The sequence below is a fragment of the Hetaerina americana genome, unplaced genomic scaffold (assembly GCF_022747635.1).
Source record: "Hetaerina americana unplaced genomic scaffold, ioHetAmer1.1.p SCAF_1, whole genome shotgun sequence".
Lineage (NCBI taxonomy): Eukaryota > Metazoa > Arthropoda > Insecta > Odonata > Calopterygidae > Hetaerina > Hetaerina americana.
The window spans coordinates 122,781,226-122,796,242 of record NW_027286069.1 but is presented as its reverse complement, the minus strand read 5'-3'; the positions used below and the strand labels follow the sequence as shown (position 1 = coordinate 122,796,242).

Sequence of the window (15,017 nt, the reverse complement as noted above, 5' to 3'; positions counted from 1 at the left end):
CTTTCATCATGAAGGATTTCCACCATGTTACACCTGAAACTGTGTCATTTATTTTATCTCATATTAACTAGATACAAGTGAATCAGATACATTCGTTATTACCTGAATACCTCTCTTCTCCATAGAGCCTAACTTGCATGCTAAATGGCTGTATTCATGAAGTATTTAACTAATTAATCGGGAAAATGTTCGTTTAAATGAAGGGAATACATAGATTTTCAGTTTATGATAATTGACAGGAAACTTTCTAAAATGTTCACTTTCTCTAGCTTTGTCTGAGTGTAACCTCAGTGTAAGGCCAACGAGGATTCATAATAAATGGGGTGTTGTCACTATCCAAATGTTGAGGAGAGATTTTTAAGGAAAAGCGAAGGTTGCTGGTGAATCGATTGCCAAGCTTAGGTTTCTATGTTACAATGCTAAATTACGAGTAAGTGCGGTTAATCTAAACATAAGAAATGACAATGATATTGTATTTTATCCCATTAAAACAGATGGAAAAGCGTTTTATTGAGGCCACAAACGAAGTTCGTAAATTGGAGGACCGCAATATGGCACTGAAGACCGCAATAAAGGCGATGCGAGCTGCAGTGGACGATAATTTTTTAAATAAATCAAACTGTAACGATTTTCCACAGAAACTAAATCACAAGGAGCAATCATTTCAACCCGCGAAAATACTAGATAAATTTGGAGCTAACTGCGGGAAGCATACTGAAATACAGTCTGAGGCTTCACAAACAAGTAAGACCATTCTCCTGCAAGAAAAAACGACTCAAACTACACCGAGTGACAATGAGTTGCTGCACTGCCAAGGTGTGGGCTACAGCAGCAATTTAAAACACCTGAAAAACTTACAAGAAGTTCTAAGAGAAAGAACCAAATATTTTCTGCAGAGTCTAGATGAGCCCAAAGCACATGATAATTTCATGAAAGTTGCTTCCCTCGACTATACTGACAAAACTATGCTAAGCGAAAATCAACGGCATTATTTGTGTGCAAGGAAGGATGAAGAAAATAATCATTGTATCCACGCATTTTATAATGGTCGACCACTCTCCAAGTACGAGAAAAAGCTGTTCCATTTGGAGTCACTGGTTGAAAAACTTAAAGGAGACATGCTGATTAACCTTCGTCATCAAATGAATAGCCAGTGAGTCCAAGGGTTGAAGGAATGGCAACACAGCAGCTACGTCATCCCCATTTACGAGAGAAATATCTGTTCGATCTCCCCAAATATTGTAGTATGTATAATAATATTAAAATGACGAACTTATTTTATCTTACTCAATCTGTCCGTAAATTCATTAGATGTTAGAAATAAGATTTTTGTTAGCATCATAGAACACTATTGAGTTAATCAACCACTTGTTAATTAAAGTTATCCCAAAGCCGCTCCCCATTGATAACCATCACAGGATGATTAAGAGATTTTTGTTTGAGAAATGAAAATACCATAGACTAGCGATCCTAATTATTAATTTATCCTACTTATTTGAGGGTCGACCTCTTGTAAATTATTGGAAAAAGGTTGTGTGGATAAAAATTCTAATACCGCAATAACTATTATCAACTGGAGATTTATACATTATATGAGAATTTACAGCACCGGATTTGATGAGGTGTAAGGAACTTAGTAACTTTAAAACTCGTATATACTAACAATTTACCACAATATTTATTCCTATTCCAACTCTGACGAATAATGTGATTATTAAACAAGAGGCAAAGGCTATAAATAGCTGAAAACACTTTCACTTCATCTATTCAAAATTTACTTTTCATTAAAAAAGCCCAAATATTTCGCGTTAAGATTGGACGTAAACAAACAGTTCAAACATTTCTCGATGTTGCTGTTTTTATTTAGTTTCTGTTTCAATTGCCAGATGTCGCGATTTCGAGAATATGACGTCATACCTCCGCCTCCTCGGTCGGGGCTGAAAGTAGCGTGTTACGGTGGTGATCCATTTCTACTAGCCACTAATCGAGTCGCTTTTTATAGTTTTATATTTCAACGGCTCGTTCCTTCGTGTGATATAGTCAACTAGTCTTCCAAAATGCATTCCAAGTTCACGCCTACCCGTGAACCTCAGATGAAGAGGTTGTGTTCACCTATTCTACCTCGTTTTCATGATTTCCGTATTCTCACGATGCACCTATAGGAATCATATTTGATTCGACCTCTCTCCTGCAACTCTCGCTCGTTCCTCCCGGCTGTTTTCGCCCCTCCTCTTCCCAACACGAATAGCATTGTGGCTGAGGAAGTCGCTGTGGTGCCCTCCCTGATAACAGTACTCTCAAGTGGCACGGGGCGGGAGAGAGAGGGAGGAGAGAGTGAGAGAGAGAGGAGGAAGGAGGGGGGGGAGGAGGAGGAGTGGTAGAATGTCGAGTAGGACCCAGTCTGAGGACAGCTTAGACTCAGCTATCCCGCCATGGAAGAGGGAGCTTATCTTGAGGAGGAGGGCACTTCTTGCGAGGACCCACGGAGGCATTCCTACGCCTGGTAGCGGGGGCGCCTTGAACTCGGCGGCGGCCAGTTTGCTCGTCGCTGGGCACAGCGGAGCTGTTAAAACGGCCGCTGCCGCTTTCTCCGCCATCTCCGGGGATAGACGTTCAGCCGAATCCCGCCCGGGAGGAAGTGGAGGAGTCAAGTGTAGCGCCATGAAGTTGGAAGGGTTGGAGTGCGACGACGCGGTCACCATCTCGAGGATGAACGGCGGGAAGGACGGGCCAACGGCTGCGGCCATCGCCGATGGCCTTCCCGTTAAAGGAGGACGCAACAACAGGCTGCCGCCCTCGGGAGACGTGGTCGGCCGGAGGGCTGGCGTCGGCCGTGCCGGTTCCCGAAGGAAATCTTCCAAGGGTTCGCCGACCGCGCCCGACGAGGACGACGACGAGGAATTGCGCTATGGGCCCGGGATCGTCCACCGTTTGAGAAGTAAATACTTGAGCATGACCCTGAGGGAGTCTCAAACGAGGGGTGTCAGGCCTTCCCTATCGTCTTTGAGGCGGGCCGCCAGCATGGAAGACATTTTGGATGGACCCGCACAGCAGCCCTCGAGCAAAGAATCCCGTGGCGTCGAGAGCAAACCCGCAATCGCTCAAAAGGTTGGAAGATACACTAAGAGGGCCGTTGCACATCGCCCACCGCTCAACTTGCCCCCGGAGGCTCTGAAGAGAGCCCGTTCTGTGGAGACCCTCCTCCAGTGCGAGCTCAAGTCCCCTGTCTCGGGGTTGTTGTCGCCCACTTTGGCGAAAGAGGATGTGATTATCATCGAGGGGGGAGCAGTGAGCAACAAGGAGGAAGTGGTGTCGGATGGTGGTGGCGATGGAAGGAGAGCGAAGAAACCCAGCGGGTTGGCGGAAGAGGAGCTTCCGCCACCGGACGTTGTGCGTCAGACCCTCAAGATTTTCGAATATTCTTCGCCGCCGACCTCTCCCGGAGGAGGCAACAACAAGAAGGCCCCCAGTACTCGGGCATCCGCGAATGGTGTGAGCACATCCAGTGTTGTAGTCAGGGCCACCCCCGCTGTTGCGATCCCCCCTCAATCCCCTCCTCACGGTCCCAAACCCCAGCTCTCGCCAAAACCTGTCATCCTGCAAATGTCCGGTCCAAAATCCAATTTAGGCCCCGCTGTGAGAGTGCCGCCCCAGAAGTTAGAACATGAAAGTCCGAAAAAGGTGGTGAAACCCCTGCAGGATATTCGGCCTTCGGTGTTGCCCATTGCAGCACCCAAGGCCTCAACTTCCCCCATGTTGCCGCCGACGGTGAAAGGTTTGGGCATGACTACTCTCACTCAGGTGGCTGCGAAGAAGGCCTCGCCGAACAAGCCATTCAAGACTTCACCATCCACCAAGCCCCTGCAGAGGTCGTCGCCCACGGAAGCGAAGCCTCCGAGTCCCGCCCCGGATGCTGTCTCTCCCGTACCGAATGGGCAAGTGGCGCACGAAAAAAGCAGTGGAGTGCCTGGGAGCAGGACAGTGTCCCGCTCCGCTCTGGAAAACATCCGAAAGGATGGTCTGTCCATGGAATTCAAGTTTGATGGAGCGCAGAAACCAAAAACTCACCTTCCAGGAGGCTCTCCGTCGCAGGTGACGACGGTGCAGGGCGGTGCCGAAGGCGTTCCTCGCCAGGTTGGAATAATCCGGCCGATGACCAAACCTCCCACTCCCCCGGGAGCCACTGTTCGGAGGGCGACACCTCCCAGAAGCATAGCGCCCCTGCAGTCCACCGCCAGCAGCACCAGCACCACCAGCGGGGCCAGTTCCCCCACACCCGACGTGGTCAAATCGGCGTTGACGGAGACGGAGAAGGAAAAGAACCATATTAACAGGGTGAAGTCGACCGAGGGTCCGATTCGGAAGGTGAACGCTAGCCCCCCGAAATTAGTCTCGCCTCCCGCGGGGGCCACCAAGTTGGTGACAGTGGTGAAAGAAGTGCCAAGTGTTTCCAAAGTAGAACCGGCCAAGTTGGTTCAGCTGAAGAAACCAGAGGATACTCCTGATAAAACCCCCGTGAAGACAGGATTGTGGGATTCTCAGAGTCGATGGAACGAACAGCAGAACTCTGTTATTTTCAACTTCGTGGCGCGGAGCAATGTACCAGATTACATTGAGAATGATGGCCTCATCATCAGGCCAAGGGACCGCCCTAGGGTGAGTTCACTTCCGTCTTGTTTATTTCAAGAGGATTGTTACTTGTCTAGTTATTCAATAGAATCCCAAGTGGCAGCTTTGTTTAATTTTAACATTATTTCAACCGTGGATTGGTCAGCAATCATTGCACATAGTTCTCTCAAATACAATATCGGTTGGTACTTTTTCCATTCTTTTGAAACAAAATCTTTAAAATAGAAGCAGCAAACAAAAATACCCCAATCATTTTAAGCGGTCAAATTATTATGGCGTTATATTTCTGATGTTTATTTCGTTGATTAAATATTTCGGATTTAATTGATTTTCTTGAAATTTCCACGGTTTCTTTTTTTAAGTTTCCGGTGGTGATTTTGTTCCGAAATTTAATTTTCATATAGTGAAACGTTCCACATAAATTTATATGTGCACTTTTTCAACTCGATGGATGAAGTTTTCATACTTATTAGGGTCATACTATTAGTACACCGTGCCACTGATCACATTATTCCCGTTTTAATCGCAAACTTAAAATTTTCGTGGTTTGTTATACCTGATATCCTATTATGGTATGTGGAAATGTGCAGTTTTATATGCTGTGCACATGAACAGTATCGGCGATTTCATACCGACGTGGAACCAATTTTGCGTTCTAATTTGTTTTAAACCTTGTAGTTTTCGTGTGTCGTAGTTTAAATAGTAATTTGGTTACGTCAATGCTGGAATTAGAAACTAAGAGCCAACTTCTGTCTGCACACATGCGGAACGTGGCGAGTCAGCATTTGGTCGTAGTTTACATCCTCTCACTCTCTGCACGATCTAGTTCTCCATTGTTCCCTCTCTCTCTCTCTCTCTCTCTCTGTACTCTTTCATTTCCCCGCCGTCGTCCTCTCCCTTGGCCCGAGCAGTCGTTTCCAACTGACCAAGCGAAACGCGCGAAGAAATGCACTGAAAATCAATCCCGCCCACCCAGTCAGCCAACTGAAATGATTAGAAGAGCACGACGACCGTATTCAACTATTAAAGCTCAACCCGTTAGTAACGTTTTTTGAGTAATTTTGTGATGCTCTGCTTTAGTATTTCATTGTAAATGATTGGACCCACAAAAAACAACGCTTGAAAAGTAACAACTTCGAAGATTATCAATGAACGGAATTGAATGCGAACCTGGTAATCATATATTTGTTGAATGATATTAAGTTCCCAGATGTGCAGTAATGAAGGTTGGCATTTGCCTTCTCGAGGTTAAATAAAAATGGGTCTGGGCAAGGTATGACCCAGTGAATCGTCTCTCGACGGTGTGATAATGCCCAGCAGACTGAAGCAACACCTCCCCCCTGACCACTTCTGCCTCCTACTCCGTCCCTTCGACGTTCTCCTATTACTCTCGACTCCAAATACTCTTACTTTTATATATTCTCCTCTTACTCTAACGCTAAATGCTATACAACGCTGGTGCGACACTTGGAAATTAAAATTACACTTTACAAAATCCGTAGTGATGAATTTTTGGAAGAAGAGAATTTCCCTCCAGAACGCATACAGCATTGGGAACACCGAAATGGAATGTGTAGACTCGATTGAATACGTAGGTGTTACCCTCACTCACGATCCATCCTGGGTGAAACATTTACTAGGGAATTATGTGGACAAACTAACAAAAAATTAGGATTTATTAGAAGAGTAGTGGGTAAATGTGAGGAAAAGGTCAAAGAAAAATGTTTTCTGTCGTTGGTTAGGCCTCATTTCGAATATGCTGCAAGTATATGGGATCCTCACGAAGTTGGATTGATTGCCGAATTGGATCGCGTGCAGCGTAGAGGAGCTGGATTTGTAAAACCTTGTTATGATGAACTTAGGAGCGTATGCCAAACATGAGGAAAGCTAGGCTGGGAATAACTCGCGGAGCGAAGGTTAAATTACAGATTTAAGATCTTGTATAAATTGGGAGGTCTGTTTAGCAGTCATGTTGAAAAAATAGTACCCCTATCGTACTACGGAATGCGAGATCATATCAATAGAAATAGAGAGATTAAGTGTAGAACAGGTATATTTAAGATGCCATTTTTCCCCACAACCGATAAGGGATCAGAATAATGTTGTCCGACCGCACTCAGAGGGTAAAGTATTTTGAGAAATACGTAGCCTGGTGTGTAACCACGCCCTGCCACACACCCTAGCGTTGGCTTGCTGCCTACTATGTAAATTAAGTAAATTAGGTTTTTAACCCGGGGCCATCATATGGTCTCTGGAGTCAACTTCACGTACTGCCTTTTTCCATCGAATTTGACAGTAGTGCTGCCCCATTTAATTTAATATAATTTGATTTTCATGTTCTATGTGCTTAAATATTGTTTAGTGGCCAATTAGGAAGCGGTCGTATTTTTTTCGGTGAAATTAATTATTTAAGAAATTAGTCTTTATGAAATACATTAATGCTTGGTTTATTCTCGTGCTGATTAATATCTCAACCCAAGATATATGCAATTATACAGTGGCGCGTCATTAGAAGTTTCGCAGTATCTGCATGCAGAACTCCTAATGTCACCTTATATAATCTTCCATAAATCATTTTAATCCATAAAATAAAATGTTTACAAATTCATTCATGTTTGTAAATCAGCTCATACATTCCAAACATACATTCTTCTCGTAAAATGACCTCGTATTTGTCAACCTAAAACATTTCAGAGTTTTATGAGACGATTTTAAAGAATTACTGTAAGCATTTCGTTCCATCCATTAATGCATCTGTCGAGGAAAATTCAGTGAATCTAATCATATCATATATAAATGTAATTTAAGAACATACGTCATCTGCGTGTAAATTAAAAAAGCCTTGTCTTAAGTTTATTAATGGTGAATTGCAGGCGCCTTAATCAGCGCTCAAGAGTAGTCCTGAATATTTAGTTTTTTCCCTGAAATTTCTAATGCTGAAATGGCATGAAAAGTTGATTTTTTTCATTTGCACGCAAACTTAAAATTGTCGAGTGAAACTTCGGAATGGTTTTACGAGTTATTTTCCATTCAGGAAGTTCTCTCGGGTTTCCCACCGGGTCAGCGTGGTGTGCACCGACGTTTCGACGGCTAACTCTGCCATCGTCTTCAGGGTGAAGTGCAGAGCAATGAATTCGCCATGTATTTATACCCTGTCGTAGGGTCAGGTGTCCTCCGATTGGTCCGATGTGTTCCCAAGTGCCGAGCCGCCCCGGTGACGTCTCGTACTTTCAATTTTTCTCAGCACAGGTCTCCACGTGCTGCTGATCTGGAAGCCAGGTCCCAGTAGCCGTTCGTGTGAAAGACTTTGTCACACGAACGGCTACTGGGACCGAGTGGCGAAGGAAGCCGTGGAAATCCGACTGGAAGGACAGAATACCTTCAACAGGGACACTGGCTTCCAGATCAGCAGCACGTGGAGACCTGTGCTGAGAAAAATTGAAAGTACGAGACGTCACCGGGGCGGCTCGGCACTTGGGAACACATCGGACCAATCGGAGGACACCTGACCCTACGACAGGGTATAAATACATGGCGAATTCATTGCTCTGCACTTCACCCTGAAGACGATGGCAGAGTTAGCCGTCGAAACGTCGGTGCACACCACGCTGACCCGGTGGGAAACCCGAGAGAACTTCCTGAATACAATACGCCGGGAAAAACTGAGATCCTGAGTTATTTTCCGTTTAAAAAGTTTCCTTTCGTCGTAATTAATTCTTGAGAAAAAGGTTAGATTGAGGGTCAGTTCCGTTGTTGGACCCCAGGACCTTATAGCTGATATGGTTTTCTATCTTAGGAACGACACCGACACCAACATGACCCCGTAAATTTTTGGCCTTCCGTGCCCCTTGGAGTGCTTAGCGGTGGACGGGCATTGCCGTCAGACTAAGTAGATTTGGTCGCGGTTTCCAATTCGGGTAGTCTCTAGTCAGGGAATGGCGATTCCGGTCAGAACAACACCTCTTATTCCCTCGGAAAACAATCAGTCCACCGTTGGGTGTACTTAAACCTCATTTGAATCCAATTAATCATTCACACAGTTGAAAATAATGAGCGCATAAGTCCAAGGGCCTATTTTATCTCTGCACCTCCTACTCCGTAGCGAATAAAATTATTTTAATTTCTCATCGCTTCAAAGGTTAATAGCCGCTAATCGGCGCATGCTTCAATAGAGGCTAGCGATGAACCATTTACTCTATCTAAAATTGTAAATAATCCTTGTATTCTATCTGATACATTTTAATAACTTTAAATCGAAACTATAAATGCCACTGCTGCGGAGAGACGTAACCAGGTTTTTATTACCTTATTGATAATTCGTGGCATGAGCCACTATCGAGCAGTAGTTGAACCTCTGTGATAGATTTCACCGCATTGTAAGTCGAAATGTGAGTCCATCACCGTTTTCGTGCTGTGGGTTTATTGTTTTGAGACTCTCAATCAAGGTCGTAGTAAGGTTGGCACGACTGCCCTGCTCGCGTTCGAATGTTCTATCATTTGCAGTCGGATATATTGTCCCCTCTACGCATATTCTACATCAAGGGCTTCAATGCATTTGCCCCCGTGCCTCTTCCCTTGTGAGATTTTCTCTATGCCAGTTGTTCGAGGAGCCATTTAAAAAAAAACAGCTGACGAAATTCCCATGCTGTTGAGAATGAATCCAACATTACTCATTGACGTAATTAGAGATATTTTGAAATTCCAGAAAGGTGCGAGGCGAATGCCAACAATTCTCGTCCCTGGGTCTACAGCGCTATTGTGTTCGTGCGTGTTTATTTCATTGAATAGTTTCGGATAAATTGACCACCTTCAGCAATAAATTTGATATTTATGCATTTTATTATGCCAGATAATTGCGCAGACTAAGCCCACGTAGTTGTTTTGGCATCATTTTATTAACCATTAGCATTGAAATATAATCAAAAATCAACAACATTGAGCGATAATTTTTTTTTCCTGGAAATTGCGAAAATAATGCAGTGCAGCGAAATATATTTTTCGACATTACCGTGCTATTGTAGCGGAAGAAATGTTCGGACGCATTGATTTCAAGAGCCTGGGCACCACGACGTAAGTGTTGTATATTTGTTTTATCCGCGGATTCCTTCCGATTCAGTCGGAGGCCATCCTTCGTGGTGGTGCATCGGGACGAAGGATTGCGTCGCCGTGGTGCGCGTACACCTTAATCCGTCGTGCACTTCTCGTCCTGCTCGACTATATTTATCTGCTGTTAGTCCCTGCGAGCGACCGGAGCAACCAGTCAGTGCCACCGGCCTTCGTCCTTGAAGGGGCATTTTTTCCCTGCTCTCGCATTGGTGTCAACCATGTGTGCCCTTTCCGAGTCATTATATTTTTTCCTACCCTCTCTACTCCCACGTCTCTCGAATTTAGGAGAGGGAAACCCCGCTCTGCATGTGGCAAAACTCTCGATTGCCCTTCGCTTGTGTTGTGCATATGATCCATACCACCATTTCATCAAATAATATGTACCTTTCGGATTTGTCACCATTCGGTCCATTCGCGTTGACTGCATAAGATTTATTGTCCATTTCATTTCTCGGACGGACGTTTTTCTCTCTCTCTCTGGATTTGAAATTTTTGGCGTGATACCATGCTTTTGTGGAAATTTGGATTCAATATTTTCCTCCCCTGTCCCTTGCCGTTCTTTCGCGGTGACCCCATTTCCACGAACATGTGGAAATACGTTTGAGCAGCCAGGATTTAAATTGCTTCTTATTTTGCATGTTTTCCTTCTAAAAGTATATTTTAGCGCTATATTGTTAACCGGAAATATAATTGACGGTATTTATTTATCATAGACGTCACTGAAAGAAATCTTTACATACTGAGGTAGGAACTATCTGCGCAATCCGAGATTTTTCCAGGTCCAAACTTTAAGTTATTCCTGTTCATTGATAGTGCGATTTTTCCTATACCAATAGAAAATGTATTACTTGGAAGGGTTTTTAACTGGCACAGGCTCTTATCGACTGGGTTGCAGGTCATAAACATTCGGCGCGGTGTCTTCAGAGGCCGTTGGAATGAATAATAGTGTTGTATTTACATCACTTGCGAATTGCCTATGGTCTGAAGTGCCGAGCGATTCTGCAGGATTCCCCATTTTTCGAGTCCAATTTCCTTGAAAATTATGTTGTCTAAAGAACTGTGAGTACTTGTCACGAATACTGACGCTGTTCCAAAGTGTTCTCGCTCCCTGGTTTGTTTGAGCGACGACTAACCACAATCAGATGGTCACTAAGACTCGCTTCTGTGATTGTCCGGAATTTTTTTTCCAATCCAGCCGCGAAAACTTCATTTTTTGTTCATAGGCACACCGGGACGCTCCTTACTTGTCTCTGTTTTCATATTTGACATCTTAGATGAGCAGATATTTTAGTACCCTGCAAGCCACCGCTAGGGTGGGTGGCAGGGGGTGACTACACGCCAGACTAATTTCGACCCGAATGTGACCTTACCGCGGTCGGACAATGTTTCTCTGATTTCTTGTGACATTTGTGTATTTACGACGGGTTAATGTACGATAAAATAGTGGCGTTCTTGCTTTCGTTAGCTGGACTCCCACATTATTTTACCACAGATTAAGGTGAGTGACATTCAACGCCAGTTCAAATAATTACTATGCTTTGAGTTTTCTATAAACGGAGAATCTGTGCCGTTCGGCACAAACTCGGTTCGTAATTTAAGTAAACTTCGTGTAGTTTTAATTTTTATCTCGTTTTGAGAGGAAATTACAAATTTCGGCGGATATAAATCTTAGGGGAGTATGAGACCTATATTCAGTTGGTGGCTAGCTTCCGCGTGGAGTGCTCTTCTGTGATTGGACTCGTAAGGTAGTTGCAAAACTACTGACACAATTTTTGCCAATAGTATAGAGGGGTAATATGGTAGAGATGCACTAGTATGTGTTTAAAAGTGGTCCGGAGTAAATCTCAACAATAGTTTTGAAAATAAGCAGGGTAAACAACACGAAGGGGTTTCAATGCAACAATTTCAGAGTTTAAAAGTCATTCGCCTTGACTGGAATTCAAACCCAGATCCCTCAATATCCGGTCGAGTGCTTTAGCCACTTAAGCTACCGAGGCGTCCTCTTAAACTCTGAAATTTTGGGGCTTTTGAAAGGGACAAGATGTTGTGACGAAATACCGTACATACAATGTCACAGGCATTCGTAGTCGTGCTCGACGCGCCAAAGTCCGTGAGGTAAAAGCCAACTTTAAACACTTCTGGTGTTTATACTTTTGACAAATTCCAAAGAAACTGCGGGAGATGCCGCATCAGTACTTTTTACGGAGTCATCCGCTAATGTGCATTTCAATGCAACAATTTCAGAGTGTAAAAAAACGAAGGGGTTTGTTTGGATAGTCATCGTTGGAGTTCACCTAATCGTACTAAACCCAAGGGCGTGTGTAGTCCACTCATGCCCCTTTCCCTGTGCCACCCGTGGTTTCCCAGAAAGCTTCGGTGAAGCTGAGGGTGCCCAGGTGTCAGCTGTAATCGAACCCCGGCCCCTCACGTACGATAAGAAGCCCAGGGCTCATCATAGTTAGATTATTGCGAAAAAAAAAGACAAGGATTCCCGATTTTAACATTCCATCAGACTGATTGTGCAGCGCACTTGGATTGCTGACCGCAGAGGAGTGACCACAATATCTCTCGCGGACCTTAATTGGGTGTGCATAGGCATTAGCGCCCTCACTGCAACAACTCTCCAATCCGAATCTGCACCCTTTGTTTTCAACCCAAATTTTGAGTATTTTTATCCATATTCCTTTCTACTCTGTCCAGAAAGAGTTTCCTCCCGCTCGCAGAAACTTTTCCCAGCGGTAACTGGTGCTCCCAAGATCTTATGCAACTCATGTTGCTGTGAAGTGGATGCCATAAGATTATCCAATGGGGACAAGCTTGAAAATATGCTCTCAGCTTGCGAATGATATCTGTTGCAGATGTGTTTTTTTTGCGAGACTTGAGCAACGTAAAACTGCTTACTATTGAGTCCGCTCGCTTAAAACACAGTAACGTCTATATTACCAGCTGACTTCTCATGGTGTCTTTATAATGAAGTGAATATTTTAAAATGCTGTTTTAGATATGTTCCCCGATTTCCCTTTTGAGATGCTTGCACGCATGTGACTGAAGAAATATTTTCGGACGCAAATGTTTCGGTTAAACAATTCTATTAGATCAAGGGTATTTCACGTATTTTAGATATTTTAGTAACCTGCAAGTCACCGCTAGGGGGAATGGCAGGGGGTGAATACGCACCAGACTAACTTTGACCCCAATTGGACCCTACACTAGGGTCTTAATCGGGTTCTTTCCCCGAATATGACCCTACCGCGGTCGGACAATGCTATTCAGATCCCTTATCGTTCGTGGAAAAAATGCCATCATAAATGTATCTGTTCCACACTTGATCTCTCTAATTTTATTGACGTGAAGGGTACATATTAATGTTTAGTTTATGAAGATGAAACCTGTGAAATAAATTGGCGCAAGTTTTGTTCCGCCTCAAATTTATTTAATGTCTGTACGGTAGATCTGAAATAGAAACGAAGGCCTCCTCCCATTGGGCGTTCATTCGACTCTGAGGTAGCCGAATCATTTTCCCGGCGTGGGTCGCGCGGGATCATTTATTTGCTTGCACCCCGTCGTTTTAGACGTAAATGGTAGAAATGTATCTCCTCTCGCTAAATGTGTGGCAACAGTGACATACTTTTGCCTCTATAGAATAAACAATAACAAAATTCAACACTTCACAGTATTTCTGTCAGCGGCATTAAAATTGAAAGAAGCAGAAATGCCGTGGTCTAATTAGTGGAGTTTCCCCTGGGGAAAACAAATTTTGGTCGTAGAAAGGTGTCTCCCGTGATTCATGAAATGCTTCTTCTCGTGTCTACTAAAGGGCAGCGTATCCATTTCGGTGGATGTGAGGCGTGTGTGCCAGCTGTGACTGACTCGACGAATGATTTCCCCATCCCTCACGATTAGGTCGCATGACAAGGCGTGGAGGAACAGGAGAGAGGGACGTTTAGAAGCGACGTCAATGTGATGATAAACAGAGGTGCGAACAGAAATAAGGACTGGGCAGATCTGGTTACTGAAGACGGAGTCCTTCGTGGACCAGAGAAGAACCGACCCTAAATACGTAGCAGGGAAGAGATATCGCCCCGGTATATGGAGCATACGAGCATAGATGATGACCAAGTGAAGACGCAGTGCTTTGAATTCTTGAAGATGCCGGAAAACGTGGAGCGAGTCGCGTTATAGCTTATGGACGGTAGACCATGTGGATAATGTATACGTGACAGTTCTCCATAATTTGAAAGGGCTTTGAATGAAATTCTGCCCGAGTAAGAATCGAAGTCTTTTTACGATGGTGATTGCTTCGAAGCTCTGGAATCGATATTGAAAGGCGAAGGCGTCTTGGTGTTACTTTTTTCATTCGCGGTGGACCACTGTGAGTGTGCTTGGGCGTGCGAGCACCCGTTGCGTTCTCCCATCACCAACCGCCCCGCCCCCTCTCTTCCCACGCACCACCCTCTTCCACACACCCCCCTGCCCGCGCTTCTATCTCGGCCTTTTGATCTGCTCGCCCCCGGTGGAAGTCACGACGATCGGCGAGAAATTGGGCTCTCCGTTCTCGTTTCCACGGAAGTGTTATACCTTTTCCCCGCGCAACTGGAGCGGCGTTCTAGCGCCCGCGGTTGCTCGGGGGGGCGGGGGTGAAGAAATGTTTGGAGAGGCGGTATCCAGGAGTGTGGGTGGGGGTCCAGGAATTCATATGGATTTGGGAACCACGATTTTCGAGCCCCTTTCCCCGAATTCTGGCGAGTCGTTCGCTAATTGTTTTCGGTGCCTTACTCCTTAACGCACGCCTGCCATTCTCCGTTTCCTCGCAAGGGACTATCAATCAATAGTGGGCGTTCGCGCATCCGCGACACTATTTATGCGCATACTTCTAGAACTTCAACACTTCCTCGTTCTTTTAAGTTTTCAATCGAGACATCCCTCGGTTGGGGATGTACCTCTAGACGAGCAAGTGGTGGATATGAGGATAAAGACTTTTCATTATCCGGGAAATAACTTTGGGAAAAACCGAGATGTTTAACGGGAATTTCATCGGGAAGTTCTGCTGGACCTCCTGTCTATTTCACAGTTTACAATCCTGTTAACGTCTTCTTCCGCATCCCGAGGGACTGGTTCCGTAGTCCCGCTGTGGTGGCATTTTGTGCAATTCCGATCCTCGCATGAGTGTCGGTGAGAGCATATGTTGCCCTCTACTCCTTTCGTCGGATGCTCATTACGTCATGGACGTTGGTCCTCGTTCGGAGTAATCTGGTGCCGGTTGCCTCTTCAATTTTCGAGTG

General features: G+C 44.8%; 1 protein-coding gene across 2 annotated transcripts in view; it reads left to right on the top strand.

Annotated features, from left to right (window-relative positions):
- Positions 1–1,931: 1,931 nt before the first annotated feature.
- bif (protein phosphatase 1-binding protein bifocal) overlaps positions 1,932–15,017 on the top strand; it is a 163,466-nt gene continuing 150,380 nt past the window's right edge. For both annotated transcript variants that reach the window (XM_071595160.1, XM_071595168.1), the window contains exon 1: positions 1,932–4,656. In XM_071595160.1, the coding sequence (XP_071451261.1) occupies positions 2,383–4,656 (2,274 nt within the window). In that variant the 5' untranslated portion in view covers positions 1,932–2,382. The remainder of the gene's footprint in view (positions 4,657–15,017) is intronic.